At 46.4% G+C, this 12973-nt stretch overlaps 1 protein-coding gene across 1 annotated transcript in view; it reads right to left on the minus strand.

Annotated features, from left to right (window-relative positions):
- Positions 1-8735: 8735 nt before the first annotated feature.
- The window catches only part of CACNA1C (calcium voltage-gated channel subunit alpha1 C), a gene marked incomplete at both ends in the record, with an annotated part of 478476 nt that continues 474238 nt past the window's right edge, over positions 8736-12973 (minus strand). Inside the window, 3 exons of the mRNA XM_084279498.1 lie at positions 8736-9032; positions 9301-9624; positions 12438-12541. Coding sequence (XP_084135624.1) covers positions 8736-9032; positions 9301-9624; positions 12438-12541 — 725 coding nt within the window. The remainder of the gene's footprint in view (positions 9033-9300; positions 9625-12437; positions 12542-12973) is intronic.

A 12973-nucleotide genomic window follows, 5' to 3' on the forward strand; every position in this document is an offset into this window, starting at 1 on the left:
CGCGGGGCGGTACCGGCCCTCACCTGAGGAGGGGCCGCCACGGCGAGGCGGTACTAAGGCGGTCGGAGGGCGGTGACAAGACCACAATCACCCTCTCCCTCCTCCCAAACCCGCCCGCCACATGTAACTGTACGTTCGGTTGATTTGCCTGGGAGGGTGCGGCTGCGAGGGCGGGCCGGCGGTCGGCGCGCAGCCGGACTTTACGCCCGGGTCAGGGGCTGGCCTCCTCAGCCCGCTTTGGGTCGCTGCGAGCCTCGAGTGGCTCCTGTGGGCAGAGTTTGGGGCTGAGGAGCCAAACCAAGGTTTACGCGGGATTTTGTGTTTGCCTTCACGAGTAAACCGAGGGGTTCGTGAGGTCTGCGTGCTCGTCCTCCCCAGTGCTCACCTCTACCTTTGAGTAAATACCGTGAGGGTTAAAATCCGGCACCATAAGCAGCCTGCAGCTACCCCCTAAAAACCATTATAGACGTATACTCTTATTTTTCCTCTTGTAAGGCTGTTCTAAATGCATCCAGTTCAACACGGAGCTGTGCAAACCTTTCACTCGATCCTGATGCTCGCCGCTTCAGCTGTCTCACAGGCTTCATGTTGTCAGGCGGTAGCACACCCACAGCCAGCTTTCACCCGTTTTATGCCATGTTTTTCACCTTGTGATTTCCACACAAAGCTGTAGCCTGGCCTCAGGGAGCTCAGCCAGGTTTCCAGCTCAGTGAGCTTTTCAGCAAAGCTGAACTGTTTACCCGGCTTCAACTGACAGCTGAGAGCACGGTGGTTTCATGTGGTTTTTGTGGCAGCAAGTGTCTAACTGGAGGTTGAGCCTGAACCTGGAGATAGCGAGGTTTCTGGTGATCGTTCTGCCACTCCATTGCCTCATGCTGATAACATCCACAGGTTTTAATCACCTCTTGGGTTTTATCATGTTGCGACATCACTAATCAATAGTAGCAGCAAAGTCTGCAGTTCTGACATTTGCATGCAAGCCAAGGAAAAACATATATATATATATATACACATACACATAATTAAAGAAAAAGTCTTTTTTCTTCAGACATTATTTCACTCCATCTTATACGCTGTGATTTATAGTGCTGTGACAGGAAACGCCGTGCTCAGCTGGCACTGCAGTGTAATTGCTTGATAACCACGGTAGAATGAATTTGTTCAATTGAAAAGTAAATGCGTGGTATGTTACTTATTATTGTCCCATTAGCTTCATGGCTTATGTATATGCTGATTAACACTGTATTTTAGGCTGTGGGCATTCATTTTTGTGATGCATACACTTGTTGAAAAAAAGAATCCTGTGGAGAAAATGTTAAGTGTGTGGTTATACATGAGTCACACTTTGGATATTGTTAACAAGGCAGAATTTCTGTGGTGACTGTCCGAGACTGTTTTGCAGCACCTTAAATATATGAGGGAGCATGGGAACGGCTGGCAATGGGAAATAAGGGGCTGCAGGAAACTGTCTTATTTTTCAGTCACTGCTGAGAGAAGGGAGCAGTGTCAAAGGACTTCTGATAACATTTACAATATTGAACAAATCTGGACATTGTTTAGAAATTTATTAGCAATTTTAAAATAACATCATTCCTTAGATAAAAATGCAATCTTACAGGAATATACATTTGTCCCACACAGAGATGACCCTATAGCTCACTGGCGGGCCATTCGCTCTTAACTTTTTCTCTGTTGATTTTAAAACGTGCGAGAGGGAAAGACGGACTCTGGCACTGATGACAGGCTTACATGACGGTTACAAACTGTACAGCATTATTTACAAAAGCATTTCTGTGGGTTCATGAAAACTAGATATAAAATTGTGGAAGGAGGTAAAGAATTGAGATGGGGAAGGGCTTGGGCAGAGGTGCAAGGGAGGGTGGAGAGGGTGGGCGGGGAGTGTGGGGAAGAATGGGAGAGGAGGTTTATATCTGGACTGATTTATACTTGAGAGAGGTCATTTTACAGCTCTGGGCAATTCAAATGAAGGCAAAACACTTATATTTATCAACATTTATAGCTGATGATCAGAGCAGGAAATGGTGCTCCAGGGCCTGAACTTAAGAGGTGCTGAGGAACCCCATCTTCCCTGAAGTCACTGGGAAACAGGTGTGCAGTACCTTACTGGACCAGACCCAAACCATGCAGATGCAGGCCAGATAGAGTATTCCTCAGACCTTAAACAGTTTGATCCTGCACTGCTCAGTCATTGGCGCTGACGTGAATTCAGACCGAGAGATCAGCTCCAAAATTGAACTTTCACTCCTGAAACTGTACTAGATTCCAACCACTTCTTGCCGAAATTCACCCAAAGCAACTTATCCTTCACTCTGCCAAGCTTCAGTAGTTTGGAGGGAGATTTCATCATTCAGATTTGATTTTTAAGGCAGTTTTAAAAGTATCTCCCCCCCCCCCTTTTTTTTGTGTGTGATGCAGCAGTGTTTGTCAAAGAGATATTTACAATCTCACTCCACCTCCTCTGAAATCTTCCCACATTCAAACTGTCAAGACTGAATAAGCCTGAACCAATCACTTCTATGAGCAAACATAAAGTTGATGATGTTTAGGTAGTATTGGCTGCCAGACTGCCTAGGTGCTTGAGATGGGAGCAGACTGGCTTAGGATGCTTAAAATATCAAAAGCATTATGGCCTGTTTGGGAAAGTGCTTGCATTTTGCCTGGCTGGGCAAAATACAACAGAAGAACGCAGGTATTTCATCGTCTGAACGATGAGGCTAATGATGAACGGCGTCTGAGTTTGTGGGCCTGACTGGAACAGGAAAATGCTTTGGAAAGTGGCTTTTTGAACGCTGGCAGAAAAATGTGTTGTTGGGCGGGGTGACGCCTGCTCTCGCCCAGGCTTGCCCCTGCTCCGCTGGGCCTGGGATGCAGCCGCTAACCCTGGCCCAATGTAAGGGCTGGGCAGAGCGCCCTGAACTTCAGGCTGTGGGAGCAGAGGCTGCCTGCGGGACCTGGGGTAGAAAAACAACAGCATGGGAGCATGGAGATGCACTCCTGGTGGTGCCTAACTAAGCCCTTGGTAATGCTAATGAAGATTCCCTTATTACATCAGTCATTGGTGCTGCTCCTCTCAATTAGCCCTTTAGAAAGGGACTTGATTAAGTTGCCTAATTGTCTCCTGCCACCTGAGGTCTTTGCCATGTGTGTGGGGCTGGTGATGTGACACCAGCCCTGGGGAAGAATTTAGCCTTTCTGGGCCAGCTGCTGCAGGCTGGGCAGAGGCTTGTCGGGTATCCTAAGTGACAGTAGATGCCCATATTTAGGCAACTGAGCCGAGTCCTGTGCCACTAAAGAAGGCCTGGTTCATATGTTCAAGTAGTGACAACTGAGTCCCTGGTAAGGGGCTGGGGAAAAATGGAGGATTTAACTAGAACACCAAAGTTTATATCAGAAGAGTGGTGGGTTTTTTTGGTTTTTTGTTTGTTTGTTTGGGTTTTTCCCCAGTGTGATGCTACTGACTTCTCTGAAAGCACTTGGAGCCCAGTCTGTTTTCAGTACAGGACATACCTCTCAGCTGTGCTGCTGTCCTCACCTGCCTCACCTCAGGGTGCTGCAGCAGCAAGGCCACAGCAGTTTCAGCTGTCCAGAAACAAGGCAACAACAGAGCAAAGCTCCATGGACAAAAATCCCATTGGAAAGCTTTTGGATCCCTGGGCTTCCCAACCCAGAATAAAACATTAAAACCTTTGTGACATTCAAAAGAAGAAAAAAGAAAAAGAAACCCTGTGCAGTTTTTGAAATTTATATTTCTTAGACTTCATTGAAGAAGAAAAATGGAGGAAAGATACAATCAATTTTTTTTCTGGACTCAGGTCTGTCTTCCACATTTTTTGCATCAGTACAACCTCCTTGGCTTCTAGTGCCCTTCATCCTTGTGTTAGCAAGATGGGAACTAGGGCTTCTGACACCCTGGAATATTTTTTTATAGGCATTCATGTTTTCATCACGGGAACTGATAATATCTCACCGCTACCAGAAGCACCCAACTGGATTTACTTGTTTTATCAACTTTGCTGTGCTCCAAACTCCCCAGTCAGTGTTCCTCTCCCCAACTCTGCCCCTGCCACGGGGACCGTCAGAACGGGGCCATGCATGTATCTTAGGAAACTCAGTTCTGTCTTGTTAGGGCTGCTTCACTTCAGCCCACTGGACCAATGGGTTGGGGTTTCTCACCTACACGTACGAAGCAAGGCCTTCGACTTCATCTGTGACACAGATGAACAGCCCACGGGCTCGCGGTGCTGTCACCCGGTACGATTGTGTCTGTGTGCAAACGCGCATACATTTCATACAGCAATCTGAAACTATCAGGCAGAAAAGACACAGGAGCCTGGCTGAGACCCATACAACTGTTATATTGGCGTCAGTCTAAAGAAAGCAATGATACATTGCTTTGGAAATTATCAAGAAATGTAAAAAATGCATTTGCCCTTTTTTTGTTGTTGTTGTTGTTGTTGTTGTTGTCATCATTGTCGTAGTCATCGGGGGGGTAGGGTTCTGAGTCAGAAAACAAAGCAGAAATAGATGCGATTCTGTACATGGCGCCTCTCTGGCTGTCCCTCCGTGCTGGGGTGTGGTGGGCAGAGTAATAAAATAGGCGGGACCCCTGCGGTAGCAGCAGCATCTACACCATCATCGTTCACATGTCCAGCTGAAGAGGCAGATGATGCAGAAAAGGTCTGTGGGTAACGAAACTCCAGCTCGGGATCATGAGTTCCACTTTCTTCCCCATCACATCAGCCACACAGAAATAAGGAAGAAAAAAAAGAAACGCACCCGGTGTGGCTGGCCCAGTACTGCCTGGAACAATGAGCAGGAGTGATACAGGGAGGAGGTTTGTTGTTTTGTAAGAAACGTCTTTAGTCTGCAGTGTACTCTTGCAAGTCAGAGATGCTCAGTGGCAAGCAGCAGATCGTTTTCCCCATTCTTTCCTTTCCTTCCATGCCACTCCTCAGCCATCAGTTCCTTCAAAGCTTCCTTCCACAGCACAGTGATTGTACCCACTGTCCACTCCCATACACAGGGAAAGAAGGACATTCCAGGAAATAAACCTGCCCCCGACTTCCCACCGTCCCCCAGACTCTACCTCACCCGAAGGAGGCAGTAGCTCTTTGCTCAGGCCTGTCACAACGTGCACATTGGAAGTACCTCAAATGGAAAAATAAAAATGCCGCCCTCCCCAGAAAGAGAAATTTGTACAGCTGGCACCAGCAATTACTAAATGCAATGCCCCTCAAACCCCAAACTGTCACCTGCAGACATCTTTTCCACTCTGCAGGACCTAAGGGGTCTTCCATCAGAGAGTGGGGTTTCCCCGGCTCTTGTAGGCCCTGACCCCCGAGGGAGTTGTGTGGGGCACATTTCCACCATTTTCCTACCCATCAAGAAAAGTCCTAAAGGATGACATGGGCTGTCAGTCATCCAAAATGCCCATTGCCACCAGTAATTTAGATCAGTACTTGGTTTCTCAGGAGCAGAGAACACCTCTATCTCCCACGGGGAGGGTCAGATAGACTTTCTAGAGTAAGAAAATGAGATAGGGACTCCTTGCACTGAATTAATTTTCAGAAACAGCCAGGCACAGTTTTATTTCAAGTACTGTTGGAGCACACCAGCACTTGCAACAACAAACTCAAAGGGAGACATGCTTCTGTGCCCATCTCAATACAGGCACAAGGGATGGGAAGGATGAGACTGACTGACATCAGATGGTTACTTTCTCCAGGGAAGTCTTGAATTAGGACTCTGATGCCAGATGGTTGTATAAATGGATTAATATTTCTCTAATTTAAAAGGATTTTTTTTCCTAAGGTATCTTGAGCTGCTACTGGCTGGTTCAAAATGACACCATAAAAAGTGCACTGTCAAACCCACCCTTTAATATACCTGCTTTACACTCCAGAGAATCAAGAAGAAAAACATGGGCATTACAAAGCCAACGTAGTCAACCTAAGCAATAAGTGATGTTCTCAGACATCTGCAGAAACTTAAGATTTGAATGAGAGTTTAGCTCTGAGTCAGCTCACACCTCCTAGCTCAGCACTGACCTGCAAGTCTGTGAACTGTCTTGAGAAGGGGGGAAAACCAGCAGCAGTCTAGACAAAAATTAGTTGCATAAAATCTAACAATACCTGGCTGGTTTTTCAGCCTCTCTCATGGGTTAGGGCCAAGTGTCAGTGTGAGGAAAGTCAAGAGAAGTTCATGCTCACTAGTATGGAAATAGGGCTGGGATGTGCTGTGCCATCAGATGTTTTGTGACTTAGAATCTGATCCATCCACTGAAGTCTGGGAAGATGGATGAGACCATGCATAGGAACACACACAAAAAAAGTCATTTAGCATCTGCATCTTGACCAGACCGCAGCAATTCTCTGAAGCAGCAATCCAGAGCTCTCTCTCTCACTCTCACTTAACCTCTGCTTTCAGTCCAGACCAGAGTTAGTTAATTTTACTTTGCTAAAGATTCTGCCTCTTGCATTTGCATATCCCAGGATCCTCCTATCACTGATCAAGGTCACCTACGTAATAAAAGAAATTTGGAAGCAGAATTTTATTCCCCACGCTTCTTGAATTGCTGGTGCCAGCTGAACACGTAGGATGGATCTGACAAATGGGCTTGAGGGTCTCACTACCCACAAGTGGGACAAGACCTTTATAGAAACTAAGCAAAAGGAAAGACAACAAAGCCTGAATAAAATATCCCAGTCTCGGGAAGAAAGGTTCTCCACCAATAAAGTCATCGTGCGTGTTTAAAGGGAGAGAGGAAGAAGGAAAGTGAACACAAGATATGCAAAATCAGTAACGTTCAACCTGTCAGTGGACTGCAGAATAGTTACTTACACCAGGTACACTTTGTTCATTGTACAAATTAAAAAAGGAAAAAAAAAAGTACCCTTTTCCCCAACCACACGTAGAAAAGCACTTAAAAGTTCAAAGGTAAAGCTTGGCACATTCCAAATACGAAATGATTCACTTGACATGCAGCAAAATATACAAGAAGTGATTCTTTTTTTTTTTCTTTTTTTTTTAAACAAACTTAATTCAATTCATTATCTTTGCTTGGCACAATTGCAATTCATTTTAAAAAAATATTTGAAAAATACTGAAACTGACCTGAATTCAAGTATAACGGTTTCTTCAACAGAAACATTATCAATGCAATAAACATCACACGGAATATATCGAAGCGTAACGCCTTCTGGGTTTTTTTTTGTTGTTGTTGTTTCCCCCCCTCCCCCGCAATTTTTTTTTCTATACAGTTTTAATGCCAACACAACTTACAATTGTATTTTAAAATTAATATTATTGCATTGTTTTTGCATATCTTGTGGAACAGAAAATGCAAAGAGTTACTGATTCCCCTTTCAAAAGCAGAGACAGTGGTTTGTTTTTGCATTCAAATGGCCCCGGATACAGATCTCCTGCAGCTCAAACCCGGACGTGGAGAACTGCATGCACTTACTCACACACGCGCGCGCGCACACGCACACTCGCTCGGTATTGCTCCCACACTCACAGATATACTTAGCACTAAAAAGAACCCAAATCAATCACTCAAATGTGCAAGACTATATCAAGTGCATTGCCTACTATCTTTAAATTATAAAACAACAACAAAAAAAGGAGGTTTCAATTCTAGCAAATAAAATTACAAATTCTTGGTGTACATAATGGTTGGTAAAACTCATCTATCATTATACTTCTACCAAATTTCAATGGCGAAAAAAAAACCCCCAGTTTAAATAATACAACATGACCAAACCGATTTAACATTTGCAAAGGTGAAAATAAACCAAAACAAAAAAAGGTAGGTGATTACAAAAGGTTGTAAACACTCCCTTCTCCCTCCGAAAAAAAAATAATAACAAAATAGTCAAAATAAAAACTGCAACATGCTTTCAAGAAAATATCAAACTGCAAAACAAGGAGAGATCTACACAAGCCCACCACCACCTCAGCAAGTGCGGGGCAGGTCGGCTCAGCCCCGCCGCAGAGCCTGCTCCCCAATCTCCCACTGGCTGGCACGGCTGGCTGTCTGAGCTCTGATTGGTCAGCAGGAGGCTGCCTGAGCTCGGGTTGGCTGGCAAGTGACTGCTCGAGCTCTAACTGGTTGGCAGGAGTGGCTGCCTGAGCTTGGATTGGTTGGCAGAGACCGCTGCCTGGAGTCTCGGCAGGGTTGGGCAGCGCTGCCACCTGCCCCTCAGGCTTCTTCTGCTTCCTCCTCCCCTTCGTGGTACGGGAATCCACAGCAGAAGAAGTCCTCCTCTCCTTCCGAATCAAAGGGCCTTGGCTTTATGGAGACGGTGAGGCTCATACAGAATATGTGCAAAATGATTTTTACAAGCAAAGTTGAAAGACACCCGTTTGACGCAGGGTCCTTTTGGCTAGGGCCATCCACAGGAAGCTGAGGTTCCCCTTTGCGCTCGGGAGGCAGTCGTCGTTCCTTGTGCAGGGACTGAAAAAAAGAGGGAGCTGGCTCTCCTCCTCTTCTTCCTCCTCCTCCTCACTCTTCCTTCATGGACACGTGCTTGGGTTATATCCGCTCCTGAAAAGCTTTCTTACACCACCCAACTCTGCGACTCGTCCCAACAGAAATGAATGAAGAACGCTGTTCCGGTTACTCCAGGTCACGAGAACAGTGAGGCACTTCTGAAACAAACCCATTAGGAACATTGAAACAAATAAAAAACCAGCATCGCTTCCAGCCCTGGCAACTACAGGCTGCTGATATAAATCCTGCTGTCCTTGAGCTCCTCCTGACTTTTTCTACAATCCGGGTTCTGCACCTCTTCCTCTTCCTCTCCTGCACTGTCCTGCCCTGGGTCCCTGCAGTTAACAAAAGGCAAGAGGTTGCCATTGGGGCTCTGCTTGCTGTTACCATTGAGAATGTTGTCTGCTGCATTTTCCATCTCTTCTATCGTCATGTCACAGGCGTCTGCGAGCTCCTGGGTTGTGACCTCAATGAACTTTGGATCTTGAGCAAACTGCATCAGTCCTTCCGAAATCAAGACCTTCAAGAGCAGGTAAGGAGTGAGAGACAAAGGCATAAATTAGTACTCTGCATCATCAACCCTACCACGCCCCATCACAATCCTCTTTACCACTGTACTTCCCCAGTGGGCCTTCTCCCACTCATGCTGCTAACCCCTGCTTGGAGACGGGGTCTCCTACTCTTGGCATTGTGGGCAGCATCACACATGTGCTGCCCTGCTCTTCTGAGGGCCGCGTTTCTAGTTGGCCTGGATGCTGCTCGTGTCCTTCAGGACTCTACAGTCTTACCGCTTCGACCAGGCTGCCAGCGCTGCCGTGAAACTGCCTGCTGCTCCCTCCGGTCTGGCTGGGGACGGTGAGGGAGACTGGCCTGGCTCTCCTCGGGCTGCTGCAGCCGGTGTTGTCAGTGTACCGAGAGCCGCAGTGTACTGATGGGAAGCTGCTGTTGAGCTTCTCACTGGACTCTGCCCCATCGAGGCGCAGAGTGGGGATGGTCTGTTGCGGCCAGCCACGACTGCAGGGTGTAGCGGGGGGCGTAGCACACAGACGAGAAAACATGGTGGGAGAATGGCTTCGCTGGAGCAGGGGACTCAGGCCGGCCACCGCTAACGCCTGCAGACAGAGGAGGAACAAGACAAGTGAGAGTCTGCTCTCAGCATCAGGGCTGGAAGGAGGAGGTGCTGGAGAAACCACCCAAGAAAGGCCGAGAGGGTCTCGAGGCTTGTGGAAACAGCTGTCAGCTGCTGGAATGTTTGGGATGTTTCCTGCAAATGCATTTTGCAAGATTTCCTTTAAATGCTATTCCAAGTACCAGACTGAAAACTCTCATGACTGTTCTTCAGCCTTGGAGCTGCTGCACTGACAGGAGGCCTGCAGCCCCATTCCCCACAGCCTTGCCAGAAACACCACCTCTTCTCCAGTGGGTGGGACAGCAATTCAGTTTCCATCACTGCCACCACCCATATTGCTCACTTTTACTGCCAATTGCTGTGTTTTCTGTAGGTATCTACTGCGGAACCTGAACAGAGACCAGATGTGAATTCTAGACCTGTCTGCAGTTGGCAATAACTGTAAATCCACCACTGGATTTTAAGGCATCTGCTGTTATAGGGAAGATCAGTATCTGATGATTATACTATGGGCTGTCCAGTCCTTCCTGTGATCATATACACAACCTCTGACTCATCCAGCCTCCTTTTATAACGAATTTCTCATGAAGTCCCTTGTTGCGCAGGGCTGATCTGATGCCTTTATTCATGGTGTCTGCTGCCTTGTTCCATGAGTAATACCGTCACAGTCATAAGCTCAACTCACAGAGCTCACTACTGCCTCATATGAGCAAATAAATAAATGCATGTGGATTGTGTCACAGAGAATCCTCTTGTTCGGCTGGGTTTTAGTCTCTTCCAGCTTCATCTATCTGTCACCAGCAAGCCTCCTGCCTTTTTTTGGCTACCTGCCTGAAAATACTGTCTGGAGGAGAAGACTTGGACAAGACTGACTTTGGAGATGCTCTTTCCCAAACTTGACCACAGTGAGACTGAACTGACTGGTTCAAACTGCACAGCTAACTTTAAGGTATCTAAAGGTAAGTGAAGCTCAGTCCATCTGCCACTGAAATCCTTGGGAACCGATAATCATGCTGCGCTGATGATTTCTGTGACAGATTAGCAATAGCATCAATTGTTACTCACCTACAAGCTTCACCAAGATTTTCCCAGGAATTAGATGTCAGATTCCTATCAAGCTTCAGTAATGAAGCAAGCCTTTAAAAGTGCATCTGTGAGTCATGCACTGCAGGCTATGACGGCCTCAGCACATCCCTTAAACTGCGGGGATTTCAAGGAGAGCCCTAGATCTGTCGGGCAGGACAAGGGAAGCAGTTTTTCAGTTTGTTGGCAGAAACATATACAAGGTGTTTTATCCTTGTATATGTAAATGTAGGAGAGTGAGGAGGATGAAAGAAGCTCTTATGGATTGCTTTGAGCTTCAGACAGATGTATGTCCTGGCTTCAGCTGAGATAGAGTTGATTTTCCTTCCAGTAGCTGGTACAGTGCTGTGTTTTGGATTTAGGATGAGGATAATGTTGATAGCACACTGATGTTTTTAGTTGTAGTGTCTACACTAAGTCAAGGACTCTTCAGCTTCCCAGGCCCAACCAGGTGCACAAGGAGCTGGGAGAGTACAGCCAGGACAGCTGGGGGTGGGAGGGAGAGAAGTGAGTGAGTGGCTGTGTGGTACTTAGTTACTGGCTGGGGTTAAGCCATGACAACATATCATGATGCATGAGTATTTTGTGAGAATATGAGTTCAAGCATCCATGAGTGAATCTACTGTGCTTAGCAGAGGCAACCTTTCCACTTTATGGTTTTGTTTTAAGCAGTGATGTAAGCTAACAAGAAGTTGGGTGGGCTAAGAGAGTGGGAGATGTGTCCCCTCTGCTTGGCCTGCGTGAGAGGGCAGGAAATCTCATGAGGGCTGTTGCTGCTGTGGGGAAGATCGGATGCTGCTTCCTGCCCACTTTCCCCTGTCCCACTTGCTGGTTGTCCCTGCTCCAGCTGTAACTCTGGAGACTGTTACTTTCTGGAGCTTGACCCTTAAAGGGTAACTGCCTGGGAGTGGAAGTGGGAAAAGCCAGGGAGCCTCAAGCATGCTCATCCCTCACTCCTCCAACCTCTTACCCCTCCCATCCCTATTCCTGGCATTCTGCATCCCTGTGACAGCCTGAGGAGATGGGAAGACCATTCTGCCCTGCCCCAGGGGGACTGCACAGAGCAGGACGCCTCACTTACAAGGCTGTCACTACCACCTGCACCTGTTTCTTTTACGGTGACAAAAAGTGGCATAATCAAACTAAAAGACACAAATCTACCTTGGACTATGACAGCTGACTAATCATCTAGGCACGTGCCTAAGCATACATTTGCTGGGCTGCTGAATGCAGTTACAAAGGGCTTACCAAGCTGATTCATTACATGTAACCAGTTTATGTTTGAAAATTATTAATTATAGTTACTGTTTACCTTTAATTGCTATGAAAGTAGACCCTGCACATTTTATTCATATGCATACTACCATCAAAGCCAGTGTAATTGCACTGCAGACTGCAATTTGGGTAGCTATTTTTATCTTTTAGCTAGTTTTTTTAGTTTTACCCTTTCATGGACATCAGTAAATGATAACTCTGCTGACTCCAAAGGACATGTTCCTGTAGCATTCTTCTGGGAATGATAAAAATACTGAAAGCAGGAACGAGCATGATGACAAACACAATTTCTAAAAATTGGACCTTTGATGTGGTTGAGAAACTCTCCCAAATGTGGTTTCTTTTTTTTTCTAAGTTAGTTGGGATGCAATGGCACAGGGTGGGTAATGCAGGTGGTAGAGCCTCATTGCTGGGCTCTTTGTGGTTATCAATGCTTACCTGGTGATGTACCAGATGCAAAGGCAGAACTGTCTTCTGCGAGACGTCTACACCCTGGTTCTTCTGTCTTTTCAGACATTCTAAGTGAAAAGATGCTCTTCGACCTGGAACAGCAATCACACACAACTGTGTCCACCACTTGTACTACCTTACAGTTAATCCGATTTCAGTTTCTTTCAGAGCAGCCCCATTGGAGATACAGCAGAGACTCATGCTTTAGGCTCTGTCCACTTTCCTTCAACACCTTGCCCTTTCTAAAATACCTGCATTTACAAAAAAACACTCAAGCTTCATGGACAAACAAGGACTACCTTCCAACAAGCTGCTAGGTAAAATTCCAGATGATGATTTTTATTTTTCCCCTTTTAAAACACAATGCCTCAATAGATACCATCCAACTGGTCTCCCTCCTAAACAGTGGAACTGTTCTCAGATCTCTCTGGTTCTTGTAAAGGCCTCAGTGGGACTGATGATGGCAGCTGCAGCTCTGCTGCTGTGCTTGGCACAGTGCAGCAGGAGATGTCAAGCTGCTCAGG

Source organism: Gallinula chloropus, assembly GCF_964237585.1.
Source record: "Gallinula chloropus genome assembly, chromosome: 1".
Lineage (NCBI taxonomy): Eukaryota > Metazoa > Chordata > Aves > Gruiformes > Rallidae > Gallinula > Gallinula chloropus.